Below are 14,691 nucleotides of genomic sequence, written 5' to 3'. Positions count from 1 at the left end.
TCCACTCCCTGAGTCAGCATGTCCCTGCAGGCCTGTCCTACTGTCCTTCCTCCCCCCAGCATCCCCAGGCCCTGCTGCAGATGCCTGGGGCTCCTGCACACACGGGGGAGGAGCATCGCTTGGAGCAGCCATGGAGCTGCGGATTGGTGGGCGTGAGGTAGGGGAGAAGTCTGCGTGAAGGCACAGGGTCAGGGATTTGAGTTCAGATGGAGGTGATAGGGTTAGGGGTGAGTCATGGGCTATGGTAGGCATTACAGGTGAGGGGCGAGGAGTTAGGGTTAAGGTTCAGGTGGGTAGGGATAGGAGTTATGGGGTAAGAGGGTAAGGTTTAAAAGCAGGGGGTTAATTTAGGGGTGAGGGTTTTGGACTACAGTAAGGGATTGGGGTGTATGAGTTATCTATATGGGTCTAGGCATTAGGGTTACAGATATGGCTAAGCTTGGGGGAAGGGTAAAGTTTAGGGCCCACTAGAGGTTTGGATCATGCTGTAACATCTGTTGAGTGGTTGCTAGTTAACTCAAGCTGACGAATATGATGGTGAATCCTGCTGCAGGCGCTGAACATGTGTGACCTCCGCCTCGCAGGGTCTGTGACTGGGGGCAAATGTTCCTCTCCTAGAAGATCTTTGTGGAGTGTTTGCTCTAAGGCCATGTCCGTGCGGGTGAGGATGGATGGGTGTTACCTCGGCTAACTTAAGAGCAGACATTTGCAGCCTAGTTCCTGGAGTGTGTACACCAACCAGTCCTAAGAGTGTGTTTGCACAACAAAAAAGGTGTATTCTTAACTCCAATCAGCCACACTGGGGTAAAATAGCAGTGAAGACATGGCACCTTGGCTTTTAACAGGGGTTCTCAGTGTGTATTCAGCCATGGCTCTCTGGCAGCTTTAACTCAAGCTGCTACACTGCCTTAAAACTTGAGCTGCCACATCCACTGTTGTTCTAACCTGGGTTAGCTAATTTAAGAACACAGCTTTTTGCAGTGTCCCTGTCCCTGGTTACCTCTGCTTGCTAACACAGATTGAAACTGCACTTATCCTGTTTGCACTAGGATTGTCACCTCTATGGAGAAAACCCCTTGTCCCTAGTTTGATATGTGTTTAAAGGCAGAGGCTTTTCCAAGGTGTTGATTGTTAGCCAACACCTGCTTACATCCCTGCTCCTAGCCTGAGCTAGGTAGATGTGGTACCTAATTTGAGTTAACGGTGCACTATTTTTCTAAGTGAAGATGCACCTGGGGCATGAGGGTGTAGGGCTGACCATGCCTTGCTCCAGCCAGCTAAAAAGTACCCGGGCCTTGTCCCTACTAGGATCTTACAGCGAGAAAACTTGATGTAAAACCACACTTTGTGTGCAGTGAAGACATGGCCTAAATGGAGAGGATTTTACACTGGGTTAATGAAACCAGTGCCCCTGTGGGTGTCTGCTTCTGTGGTTTTAAACCTGGTTTATAGCAGTTTAGTTTGTGGTGCAAAACTAAGCCGATGTAGGCAGTTTGAAACCGCTATTAGACTGTCCACACACACAGCAGCATGGGTTTCACAGAGCCAGTTTAAAGTAGCCTGGTAGAGTTTTGTGGGGCCTGAGGAGTTTGGAGTCGGGTTTATGGGAGGAAGGATGACAGGCTGAAGATGAGGTATCCGTTATGATTAGGGTGGAGGGGGTAGGATTACGGCTGGGGTGATAAATTAGAGAGTTGGGTTATGTCTTGTGGGTGGGATTGAAGGACTGGGTCAGGATGCAGACAGAAGGTTAGGGCATATGTGGGGTAGGGTCAAGGCAGGTGTGGGATCCCACTGGACTCACCCAGGGAACAGCTGGGATTTCCCTCCTGCACCTCTCCCGCTTCTACCCCCAGCCCCTCCACAGCTCTCCTGACAGCCCCTGTCACACCCACCCCCTCAACCTGCCCCCCAAGACTCCCTGAACTTCCCCCTACTGCTGCCCCAATTCTCCCCACCCCCTGCACCCCAGGTCATTCCCACCTCTTGCCCAACTGTGTGCTCACCCTGGCTGTTCCCCATTGCCACTGCTTCCTATATGTTATGTACCCCATTTTCCCTGACCAGCTCCTGCCCTGCCTGCTGCACCCAAGTTCCCCACATAGGCCCTGTCCAGCTCCTTTGTCATGCTGCCCCCACCCCCAGTGCCACCTCCTGCCTGGTCCCCCTAAGTCACCCCCATCTTCCCTCCCCTGACTCCCTCCTCCAGCCCTCTGCTGTTCCTTCAGGCCGGTCCCCTAACACTCGGTGCCCCAGGATGACTGGTGTAGCAGGTGGGGTGGAACGGATGGGTCGGGCAGGGGTGTAATTGAACATGGGGGGGGGTGGGGGGAGAGTTGTGGCTGTTGTCAATGGGGGGTGAGTGCACTCATGTGGGGTGAGGTGGCTCCTTTGGGGGCTGATGAGATGTGTGAGAGGCCCCACTTTGCCTCCTTTAAGGGAAGTGAGGGCAGGGATAGGCAGCTCCCTGGAGAGGGAGAGATAGCTCAGTGGTTTGAGCATTGGCCTGCTAAACCCAGGATTGTGAGTTCAATCCTTGAGGGGCCATTTAGGGATCTGGGGCAAAAATTGGGGATTGGTCCTGCTTTGAGCAGGGGGTTGGACTAGATGACCTCCCGAGGTCCCTTCCAACCCTGAGATTCTATTCTATGTGAGCTGCAGGGGGAGGGTGAAAGCATGGTGGGGGGAGTACTTTTCATTAGGGAGTGAGTGGAGGATGCTGGGGGAGCAGGACTCCGTGGCGGGGCTGTGTGGGGCGGGCAGGAGGCCGAGGGGCACTATGCGCGGTGGGGGGCAGGACTCTCCGTGGCGGGGCTGCACAGGGGGGGGCAGGAGGCCGGGGGGCACTATGAGACGGGGGGGCAGGACTCTCCGTGGAGGGGCTGCGTGGGAGGGGCAGGAGGCCGGGGGGCACTATGAGTGCGGGGGGGGCAGGACTCTCCGTGGCGGGGCTGCACGGGGGGGGCAGGAGGCCAGGGGGCACTATGAGTGCGGGGGGGCAGGACTCTCTGTGGAGGGAGCTGCGCGGGAGGGGCAGGAGGCTGGGGGGCACTATGAGTGGGGGGGGGAGCAGGACTCTCAGTGGAGGGGCTGCGTGGGCGGGCAGAGGCCGGGGGGGCACTATGAGCGGGGGGGGCAGGAGGCCGGGGGGCACTATGAGCTGGAGGGGGCAGGACTCTCCGTGGCGGGGCTGCGCGGGGGGGGACAGGAGGCCGGGGGGGGGCACTATGAGCGGGGGGGGGCAGGAGGCCGGGGGGCAAGACTCTCCGTGGCGGGGCACTATGCGCGGGGGGGGCGGGACTCTCACTGGAGGGGCTGCGCGGGCGGGCAGAGGCCGGGGGGGCACTATGAGCGGGGGGGGCAGGAGGCTGGGGGCCGGGGGGCAGGACTCTCCGTGGCGGGGCACTATGCGCGGGGGGGGCGGGACTCTCCGCGGGGGGGGCGGGGGCTGCGCGCGGGGCCGGCGCGGGGGGAGCGGGCGGCCAGGGCCGGGGCGCGGGCCCCGCAGGGGTTAACCCCGCGCCGGCACGAGGCGCGGCGGCCCCGGGTTGGCGGCGGGCGAGGGAACGGCAGCGCGTCTCCTAGCAACCGCGCGGCGTGCGGGATGCTGGAGGCGAGCGCCGGCCCCGGAGCCGCCCAGCCGCGCGCGCCGCCGCCGCACCGGAGCCGCCGGGGCCCGGGCATGGGGCGCTGGGAGCGGGGCCCCGCACCGGCCGCGCGGGCCATGGGGCCGGGCCGCCGCGGGGCTGCCTAGGGGCGCCGGGCCCAGGTGAGCGGCGGGCGCGGGGGCGGCGCGCGGGGGCGGCGGCAGCTGGGGCCGTGCGCGGCGCGTCCCTGTTCGGGAGGCGAGAGTGCGTGCGTGCAAGGATGTGTGTGACACACACTGACAGGTGTGTGCACCAGCGTGTGTGTGTCAGTGTGCATCTGTGTGCAAGCTTGCGTGTGTCAGTGTCAGGCTGCTGTTTGTGTCAGTGTGTGTGAGTGTGAGGTTGTGTGTGCCCTTGCTGGTGGCAGCGTATGGGGAGAGGGCTGCGATCGTATCTGTGTGCAAGTGAGGGGATTGTGTGGTTGTGCCCGAGAGAGTGTGGCCAGGCTGCGTGTGAGCGCGACCATGTCGGCGTGTGCAAGATTGTGTAATTGTGGCTGTGTCAGCGTGTGCATCTGTCAGTGCGTGTGCGAGACTGCCAGTCAGTGTGTGCAACTTTGTGTGTGTGGGCTTGTCCCTGTGTGTGTAGGGTTCTCTGTGCTTGTGTCTGGGTGTGTTTGGAGGGTTGTGTGTTCAAGTACATGCTGGTGAGTACATATTGGGTTGTGTGTGCATGCAAGTGTGTGACCATTTCAGTGTGTATGTAAAGATTGTGTGTCTGTGTGTGTCTCTCCCTATGGGACAGTAAAATTGGGTCTGTCTCTGTATCACTCTGTGGGTGTATGTAGGGTTGTGTACCATTGACTGTCAGTGTGATTATGTGTGTCTGCGTGTGTGATTGTGTGTCAGTAGGGTTCTCTGTTGTGGGACTCTCTCCCTCTGTGAGTGCACAAGTGTGTGTGATTGTGTATCTGTGTATTTTGGCTTGTTTCTCTCCGTCTGGGGATGTGGGGGTGTGTGTGAGGCCACACTCACATCATTCACATTTCCTTTCCACTTCTGGCTTGGCTGAAGTGGCAGCTCCTACAGCTGCTGCGTGTGTGTCCATGTCCAGGGTTATGTGCCTGCATATAATTGTATCTTGTGTGTATAGTGTTGTGTCTCTGTTAGTGGGTGTGTATGTGTGTGAAAGAGTCCATACAGTTGCGTGTGCTTAGAGTTATGCCTCTCTTGTGTGTCTGGGTGTAGAATGTATAGGGTTGTGGGTTGTGTCTCTGTGTGTGTGATTTGTACAGGGTTGGAGGGTTGCCTTTCTGCATAGGGGTGTGTGCCTGGTTGCGGCAGTGTGTCGGTATATAGGGTTACGGCTGTGGGGCGGGGTTGTGTAGGGTTGTGTGTGTGTGTGTGGTTGTGTATCTGAGTGTAGCTGCTGCAATGGGGCAGGGGAGCGGGCTGGAGCAACCCACATGTCCAGAGGTGGTGCAGCCTGCCAGCCATAGGGTGGAGTTGTGGGTCCAATAGCAGCGCTGGCTGGGAGCCTGGGCTCTTCCCCAGGGCAGGTGTGGATGAGAGCGCAGGGATAGCAGCTGGTCTTGCGGGAGGAGCCTGGACAGGCCATGCCAGGGGAGCCTGGACGGGGGAGAGCTCCCCTGGAAAGCTGTGGGGGAGGGTTGCTTCTCTCTCAGGGTCAATGCTTGCCCTACTGTGCTACGGGTAGAGGAGTGGGGGCAGGGTTCTGTAAGGGGCGCTCTTCACTGGCAGGCAGTGCTGAGCCCAGTGCTCCGGTGCTGTGGGACATGCTCTGTTCCACCCTGGAGATTCCTTAAAATTCCTGTTGCTTTTCTGTTTGGGGGTGAGCTTTTGGTTACTGTTCCAGCTGTGTGGTGATGCTGTTCAGCATCTTTCCTGTCCCACTCCAGAGGTGTCTGCATTTTGAGGGATCCCTGTATGGCCAGCCCCTGAACCCCACCCCAGAGGCAGCTGCATCCCCATGCTGGGTATGGAGTCAGTAGCGGAACTGAGGAGGGCTGCAGGATTCTGGGCTGCCAGGTTGGCGGGGATCCAGACTGGGCAGGATGGAGTGTGGCTGCCTAGCCCATGCCATAGGGTGGGGGGGCTGCCCTGTGGGGATGTTGGCACTTGTTGGGTGGGATTGGAGCTGCCCACTATGGGTCATAGGTGCTGGAAGTGAGTTTCCAGAGTGTGGCTCAGAGAAGGGCACTGCCCAGTCCTGGCTCAGCTGGGAAATAGTTCCCCAGACCTTCCACTCACCCCCAGTAGGGTTCGGGATAGTGTCCCAAGCTGTCTGCTGCAGTCTCAGGCAGCTGCACTGTTTGGGGGGGTTGTCAGGCCGCATTGTGCTCCCCATGCAGCTGTCAGGGCTGCGGCCAGCGCAGGTCTGTAGTATCAACCTAGGTGAAGTGCTGAGGATGCAGTCCCTTGGGGTGTACCCTCCCTGCTGACTCCCACCACTCCCCACCCCAATTCATCTCTGTGCCCTGCCTTCCGTCATGCCCCCTGCCCCACCTTGGGATTTGCTGTGCCTGCCCCACTGGGTGGCCCGAAAGCTGCTGAATGAGCCTCTGACCGGTGCTTGTGCTGTGCAGGGGCAGCGCTAAGATACCATTTCCCCAGTTCACAGAGGCTTGCGCTCCTTAACTCTGCCCCTGCCTCGTTAGGGTGGTGAAGAGCCCTGTGCAAAGCCAGCTGGAATCAGCCTCCTCTCCATGCAGCTGCGCGGTGCTCCGGGGGGTGAGTGCTGGCCGAGGCTGCCTGCGGGGTGGCAGTGATGGGGATGCTGCCATCCCGCAGAAGTGCTCCTTAGGGCCAGGGGTCAGAGGGAAGGTGGGGAGGGACGTGCGTGACCTGGTGTGCGTGAGCAGGTTTTACCTTGTCATGCTTGTCTCCTTTCTGAGTTTACGGGAAGCCCTATCTCTGCATTGACCGGGGAGCATGCAGCAGTTTAGGGTGCACTGGATGGGGTGGCAGAGCGAAGGGAAGCTGGGGATCTGGAGGGAGGGGCAAGGCTTTAGGCTGGAAAATATTCCCCCCAGCTCCCCATCCTGCTACTGGCTTTATGTAGATGGATCAGACCTGGGAGTAATGGGGCTGATGTCTGTGAAGGAGAGTGCATGGTGACGGATGGAAGGGTGTACATGGAGATAGGTGGTGTTGGAGGGGTGTACGGAGATGAATGAATGGATCATAAAATGTGTGTGAAGGAGATGCTGGATGGAGGGGTGTGCATGGAGATAGGTGGTGTACGGGGGTGAATGAATGGATAGGTAAATGTGTGTGAAGGAGAGTGAATGGTGACGGATGGAGGGCTGTGCATGGAGGTAGATGGTGTTGGAGGGGTGTACGGAGATGAATGAATGGATTGGAAGATGTGTGTGAAGGAGAGTGAATGGTGACAGATGAAGGGTTGTGCATGGAGATGGGGTTGCAGGGATGAATGGATAGAATGGTGCATACAGAGATGGATAGATGTGGAAGGATGAGTGCTTAGGGCAGTGACTTGGCAGGTATATGTGGGGAACAGGAAGTATGGTGACGGACAGACATTTACTGGGGGATGATGGACAATCAGGGCTCTAGCTATATCTTTGCTAGACAGATGGGGATGTATGGTGTGTTTGGAGGGGTGGATGGGGGATCTGTCTGGGGATGGACAGAGGGTGAGCCATCTCTGGGGATGGATGGTGGGGGGATTTTGGTCTCTGGGGGCAGGAGGGTCCTTGGTGGTAGCGTTGTCGGAGGTGAAGGGTTAACTGGAGCAAGTGTCTCTTTGACACTAATTGTTTCCCTTTGGTTCTCATTCTGCTCACATGCTCCCGCAGCCTCCCCGCCTGCTTTTCCATCAATCGCCTGTCACTCTGTCAGGGCCGCTTCCTGATGGACACGCTCCGGTGCTGGCTGGGCTCCCTCCCAGAATACTGACCTAGTAAGGAGCAGGGGGCTAGGAGAGGCAACCCCCCACCCTGTGACTCTGCAAGGTCACAGCGCACCAGGAAAACATGCTTATAAAATAATATTGTTGAGTTAGCATTAGATTCTGCTGCCCAAAGTCGCACCATCTCCCTCCCACAGCCCTGCTGATGTACCACAGCACTGACAAGGGGGTCCTCCCACCTCTCAACCAGTGCCCCTTAATCCTGACCTGAGCCCCCAGCTTTCCCAGCCAGGACCTCATCTGTTCTGCCCATATCCCTCGATCCTGAACCACAGCTCCCTACTGTCCCAGCCTCGGTCCCCTCCGTTCCGCTCTGCCCACATCTTTCAATCCCGACCTGCAGCCCTCTGCTGTCCCAGCCTCGGTCCACTCCGCTCTGCCCATGTCCCTCTATCCCAACCCAGCCACCTGCTGTCCCAACCTGGGTCCCCTCCGCTCTGCCCACAGCCCTCTATCCTGACCCAGCCACCTGCTGTCCCAACCTGGGTCCCCTCTGCTCTGCCTACATCCCTCAATCCCGACCTGCAGCCCTCTGCTGTCCCAGCCTCGGTTCGCTCTGCTCTGCCCTGCCCATGTCCCTCTATCCCAACCCAGCCACTTGCTGTCCCACCTGGATCCCTTCCCCTCTGCCCACATCCCTCTATCCCAACCCAGCCACCTGCTGTGCCACCTGTTGTCCCAACCTGGGTCCCCTCCACTCTGCCCATGTCCCTCTATCCTGACCCAGCGACCTGTTGTCCCAGCCTCAGTCCAGTCCACTCTGCTCTGCCCACATCCCTCAATCCTGACCTGCTGTCCCACCTGGGCACCCTCCGCTCTGCCCATGTCCTCTATCCCGACCACAGCTCCCTGCTGTCCCAGCCTGCGCCCCCTCCGCTCTGCCCACATCCCTCAATCCTGACCCGCAGCCCCCTGTTGTCCCAGCCTCGGTCCGCTCCGCTCTGCCCACATCCCTCAATCCCGACCTGCTGTCCCAACCTGGGTCCCCTCCACTCTGCCCACAGCCCTCTATCCTGACCTAGCCACCTGCTGTCCCACCTGGGTCCCCTCTGCTCTGCCCATGTCCCTCTATCCCAACCCAGCCCCCTGTTGTCCCAGCCTCAGTCCAGTCCACTCTGCTCTGCCCACATCCCTCAATCCTGACCTGCAGCCCCCAGTTGTCCCAGCCTCGGTCCGCTCCGCTCTGCCCATGTCCCTCAAGCCTGACCCACAGCCCCTGCTGTTCCAGCCCAGCTGATGCCCCTCAGTCCCATCCCACATTCTCTCCCCACCTTTCAAGTTTATTTTAAGAGGCGGCTACAAAAGCTCTGCAGCATTTGATGGCTACAAAGGGCTCTTGGGGCTTCAGGTTTGAGGCGAGTCAGGCATGAGGAATGTGTGTGCATCGTGACCCCGATGTCAGCAGCCGCCCTGCTCCATGCCTGGATCAATCGCCTGCATGAGTCACTGAGCAGGGAAAGTAGGACGCGGGCAACTCCTGGCACAATTGTCCCCCCGACTGGGGGTGGGCAGCCCCTGCACATGGAGCCTGACAGGGAACTAGGATCAGGGCGCTGGGCATATGCCAGCCACACACACAGCAAGGGCCCCAGTCCTGAGGCTGTGGAAGGAGGGACAGCTCTCCCCAGGGGGAGACACATTGAAACCAACTGGGGACCCTGGTAGCCCCCAGTGTTCCTGTCCCCAAAGTCCGGCAGAGATGGAGTTAATGCACACCTGAGAGTCAGGACTCCTGGGTTCTCTCCCACACACTGCTGTGTGATCCTGTCTCTCTTTCTCAGGGACTGACCTGATCCCTTCACCACAGTACTGGAGCACCTCGCAATCCAGAACGGGTTGATCCCAACACCCTCATGTGACAGGGCAGGGCCGTGACGGGTGTGTCACAGATGGGGACTGAGGCTCAGTGACTGGCCCAAGGTCACACAGGCAGTCTGTGGCAGAGCCAGGAACTGAACCCAGAGCTCCAGTCCTAGACTTGTGTCTGGTGTGGGATATTCTCCCCCACCCCTGGGCACCGTGTCCCAGCCCTGGGAAATTTGCTGCCTGGCAGGACCCAGGTGATGGGTGAGTAACTGCACAACTTTAATCTGCAAAGTTGGCAAAACCAGTCATTAGTGACAGCCATATCTAAGGGACCTGTCGGCCCCGATCCTCGCAGGCCCCTCCTGGACTCTGATTTCCCCCTGGCATCCTGGCCAAATCCCCCATTCCCAACCCTAGACATGGCTGCATCTCAGCACCAGGCAAGGGATCCCTGTATAAATAGCCCCCACGTCCCTCCCCAGAGGTGGCTGCATTTTAGCCCTGGGTGAGGGATCCCTGTATAAACCGCACCCAGGACCCACCCCAGAGGTGGCTGCATCTTAGCACCAGGTGAGGGATCCCTGTATAAATAGCCCCTGCGCCCCACCTGAGAGACAGATGAATCTTAGCACCAGGCAAGGGAGCCCTTTATAAACAGCCCCTGTGCCCTAACCCGGAGACGGCTGTGTCTCAGCACTGGGCACGGGATTCCACTACGTTGGATGCGTAGAGTTGCTGGGGAACAGCTGCATCCCCCTCCGAGTGCTCCTACCACTCCCTGGTAATGAGGCATCATGGATGGGAAATGGCAGGGTGTTTTCCATGGAGACCTGCTGGGGGGAGGAGCAGGATCTGGCTGGGCTGCGGTAACCAAGGGCCTTTCACAGCAAAGGCAGAGGGGCTGGGGGAGCCGGAGCGGGGGAGGCTGCATTGAGCTGGCACAGCTGGTGTGTTCCCAGCTCCCAGTTGAACCCTTTCAGCCTGAGGGGAGCCTGTTACTAATAGCATGTGAGGCTACTCCTCTGCCTCCACAAATACAGCCACCTCTGGGGCAGAGCATGTCAGCCAGGGAACTGCCATGCAGTAACATTGCAGAGGACAGCCGATCCTGCTCTGGGGGAGGCAGAACTATTTCACCTGCGCACCGAACCATGTCTGGGAGGAAAGGACCCACTACCCAGCCCCCTGCAGCACAGCCCCCAAGTGCTGCCCTGGGGCAATGGGGCGAGCCCTGACTGCCAGGGGAGAGCCCCTGCTGCCCCCCACCCCACTCCCTGTAGCACAGGCCCACAGCACCACCGTGAGGCCAGCACTGACTGAGAGGCGAGAGTGTCCTCTGATGAATCACCTTAACCCCCAACACTCCCACTGAGCCCCCCACCCATGGGTTCATACCCCCAACACCTCCACTGAGCCCCCCCATCCATGGGTTCATACCCTCAACAACCCCACTGAGCCCACCCCACCCATGGGATCATACCCTCAATACCCCCTGACCTCCCCACCCAAGGGATCATACCCCGAACACCCTAGGGTGACCAGATGAAACAGACAAAATATCGGGACACACGGGGGAAGCAACAAAAAAAAAAAACCCGCCAGAGCGACCAAAGCGGCAATATTGGGACAAATGGCGTCCCGACTGTGCATTGGTCGGGACGCGGGACAAAGAACTAAAAATCGGGACAGTCTGGTCACCCTAGAATACCCCCACTGAGGCTCCCACCCATGGGATCATACCCCCAACACCTCCACTGAGCCACCCACCCACAGGATCATACCCCCACTAAGCCCTCCCACCCATGGGATCACACCCCAACAACCCCACTGAGCCCCCCACCCATAGGTGCATACCCCCAACATCTCCACTGAGCCCCGCTGGGAGTACACCCCCCCCGTACATGCCCAGCCCCCAGATTACACACCAACCTTGAGAGCCTCCAGCCTGGGGATCATATCCTTTCCCTGATTCTCACCCCTACCAATATGACCTGATGCAATTCTGCCTTCTCTCATACCCCCCACTTCCCCGGCCTCCCAGCCTGAATATTAATGAGCTGACCTGTCCCACTCTCCTTACTGCAGTGCTGGGGAAGGTGCGGCGCCTCGGCCCCTGGGCGTCAGCTGCTGGGGGTGAGGACAGGTTGTGTGGAGTCTGGCCCGGGGATGAAGCCAGCTGGCCTGACCAGAACTAGGCTGAGTCCCCCTCAAACTTGTAACCCATGTAGTGGGGAGCAGGCAGGGGTGGTGCTCGCACCCAGCTGGCCAGTGACGGAGGTGAAAGGGGGCAGGTTCAGGGTGTTTTATCTGTTCCTCTAGTAGGTTACAGTGCTGGGGCGTCAGGCCTGCGGGATTCTATCCCTCGCTCTGGAAGGGCAGTGGGGTGGGCTGGGAGGCATGTTGGGGGTGTCTGTGCACCTTGGGGGGTCACAATGCAGGTCTCTGTGTGGTGCTGGGAGTAAGCAAAGTTGGGGCACTGGGATCTCTCTGTCTCCGCATGGTGCTTGTGATCCTGCGCATACCATGAGACTCCTGCACCTCCATCAGCGATATCGTGGCCACAGATACCGAGCCGAATTGGGGGGCTCCCCCACTTCCCACCAGCGCCTGCTTCTCTGAGTATGGGGGGTGAGGCCCTAGCCAAACTCCCATCACTACCTCTGGGAACACTCTCTGCTGTCTGGTGACCTCATACAAGAGGGGAAGCCGCATGCAGCTATAGAGCATGGAGTGAACCCAGGCACCTTGATTCCCAGTCTCCCCCCCACCCCCGAATTCAAGAGGCCTGGCTGCCAGACTCCCATATGGACGGGGGGATGTCTCTGCTTTAATGCTGGCAGAAGATCTGCTGCCCCCAGCTATCACATGCAGCTTGCTCCCAGTATCTGGGTTTCCAAGGCTGCGGAGTGGGCTCATCCTTTCCTCCAGTCAGTGACCTGCATTGGGGCTGGATTGGAGCCGGTGCCCCCTAGAGGGGACAGGCCCCGGTTCCCATTCCCCACCCCCTGAGCCAGCCAGTTCCTGCTCTGGGTTTGGATTGGAGCTGGCACCCAGTAGAGGGGACAGGCCCCTTGCCCCATTCCCCACCGTCTGAGCCAGCCAGTCCCCTCACCTGGGGCCAGATGGGAACCAGCGCCTCCTAGAGGGGAAAGGCCCCGTGCCCCACTCCCCGCCACCTGAGCCAGCCAGTCCCTGCCCTGAGGCTGGATCAGAGCTGGCATAGCCTGCAGGGCAGAGGCCCTGTGTCCCAGTCCTTGATCTGGGTGTAGTGCTCAGTAGGTTGGTGGGGTTCCTTCAGGGTCTTGGTCGTGACCCTTGCAGGGTGGGCAGGGCTGGGGCACCCTGTGGTGGAATTCTGACCCCCCCACATAGTAACCAGATCTCTCCCCAACACTGTTTTCAGAACACCACGTGAGCCGCTCCCGGAGGAAGAGTGTCCCTGCAGGGAAGCAATACAGCATCAACATGGACGCGCCCCCGGCACCCCCATTCCGGCCCTCGGTGAGAGACCTCCGCTGCCCTGACACACACGGAGACGTGCAGCTACCCTCACACTGACACGTGGACCCAGGCTCTTCTACTCACTGATTCACACCCCCCAGGCTCTCTCTCTCTCTCTTTCACACACACACACACACACTCTCTCTCTCTCTCTCTCTCTCTGCCCCCTGTCACGGAGTCCCCGGGCGATGCTCTGGAACTGCTCCCTACGAAGCCAGTCAGGACTCTGGGGAAGTCTCCTTTCTGGGAGCAGCCTGTCTGCAGGACACACAGCGCACACAGCTTCCACCTTCCTGGGTCTGACCTCGGAGCATTCAGCATCCTCTCTGGCCCTCCGTGCGCTTCCCACAGCGAGTCCGCCCAGGCGGGGTCCTGGGGAAGCCAGAGGGTCCTGCCCCCTAACTCCACAGTCAGACGTGACTCTCAGCCAGCCAGTAAAACAGAAGGTTTATTAGACGACAGGGACATGGTCTAACACAGAGCTTGTAGGTGCAGAGAACAGGACCCCTCAGCTGGGTCCATTTTGGGGGGCAGTGAGCCAGACAACCCTGTCTGCCCTTCACTCCATGTCCCCAGCCAGCCCCAAACTGAAACTCCCTCCAGCCCCTCCTCCTCTGGGCTTTGTCCCTTTCCCAGGCCAGGAGGTCACCTGATTCCATTTTTCTCCAACCCTTTAGCTCTCACCTTGCAGGGGGGAAAGGCCCAGGCCATCAGTTGCCAGGAAACAGGGTGTTGGCCATTCTCTGTATCCAGACCCCTGCACACACCTGCCCTCTAGGGCTCTGCAATGATCATGCACCCTTATCCCACCCCCTAGATACTTAAGAACTGCATAGGGGAAACTGAGGCACCCCCACACTATTCAGAAGAAACATTAAGAACAGTCCCACTTTGTCACACCCCCATCTCTGAAGATCTGTCCTGTGCACCTCATGCCCTGCCCTTGTGCCTGCTCTGCCCATACAACTGTGTGATGTGGTGCGGTACTGGGCTGTTGGGCTGGGTTGTGCCTTGCTAGGAGGGGGAACCAGGCTCTGCAGGACAGTGGGAGGGGGTAAAACAGGGGAGTATCCTGAACTTCGTGAATCAACCCAGGTGCCTGGGTTCTCTGAGAGGGTAGTGAAGTCAAGTGGTTAGAGACGGGGAGCTCTCACTCCCCTCCCAGAGCCGGGGATAGAACCCTTGAGTCCTGGCTCCTGCTCCCACTCCCCCCGACAACCCCCCAGCCCACACTCCCTTCCCAGAGTTGGCACTAAACCCCAGGAGTCCTGGCTCCCTCAATGCCCCCGCCCCATCTCACTCTGTCTATCCCCTACCCACAGCAGGGCTTCCTGAGCCGGCGTTTGAAGAGCTCCATCAAACGGACAAAGAGCCAGCCCAAACTGGACCGGACCAGCAGCTTCCGCCAGATCCTCCCACGGTTCCGGAGTGCCGACCATGACAGGTGAGAGAGCCCCCCCGCCGGTCCATATCCCACCTCATGGCAGTGCTGCAGAGAGCAGCATGGGGCTTCAAGGGACAGACCCTGCCCAGCACTACCAGGGATCACTGCCCTGGTCGGGGCCCCCAGTTCCAGGCACACACAGGGTCAACTCTCTCTTTCTTCCCCATGGGGACGGCTGCCCCACACCAGAGGCAGTTGCATCTCGAGGGATCCCTTGTATTAACAATACCTGCAACCCACCTTGATAGCAGGCAAGCAGCTGTGGGGCTTCCTTGATACAATTTTGTTATGACCTCAGGTGACAGGAGGAGGTTGCATGGGGGGGATTGTCCCCTCCAGTCCGTTCTCGGGGTGCCCTGTCGCACCCCCTCCCACCTGGAGTTGCTTGTGTCGCTTTCAGAG

General features: G+C 59.2%; 1 protein-coding gene across 8 annotated transcripts in view; it reads left to right on the top strand.

Moving 5' to 3' along the window:
- The window catches only part of SYNGAP1 (synaptic Ras GTPase activating protein 1), a 46,470-nt gene that overhangs the window by 13,135 nt on the left and 18,644 nt on the right, over positions 1-14,691 (top strand). For 6 of the 8 annotated variants that reach the window (XR_014714195.1, XM_084648627.1, XM_084648632.1 and 3 more), the window contains exons 4-5: positions 12,748-12,845; positions 14,168-14,289. Coding sequence is in view for 7 of the 8 variants with exons in the window: in XM_084648627.1 (XP_084504753.1) it covers positions 12,748-12,845; positions 14,168-14,289 (220 nt within the window). In the remaining variant the exon portion in view is untranslated. Of the gene's footprint in view, positions 1-3,651; positions 3,770-11,804; positions 11,973-12,747; positions 12,846-14,167; positions 14,290-14,691 lie in introns of those variants that run through there. The other 2 variants (XM_084648631.1, XM_084648630.1) reach the window with 2 other exon arrangements.

This window comes from Lepidochelys olivacea (genome assembly GCF_965140295.1).
Source record: "Lepidochelys olivacea isolate rLepOli2 genome assembly, chromosome: 14".
In the NCBI taxonomy this organism is placed as follows: domain Eukaryota; kingdom Metazoa; phylum Chordata; order Testudines; family Cheloniidae; genus Lepidochelys; species Lepidochelys olivacea.
This window is presented reverse-complemented; position numbering and strand designations above follow the sequence as displayed.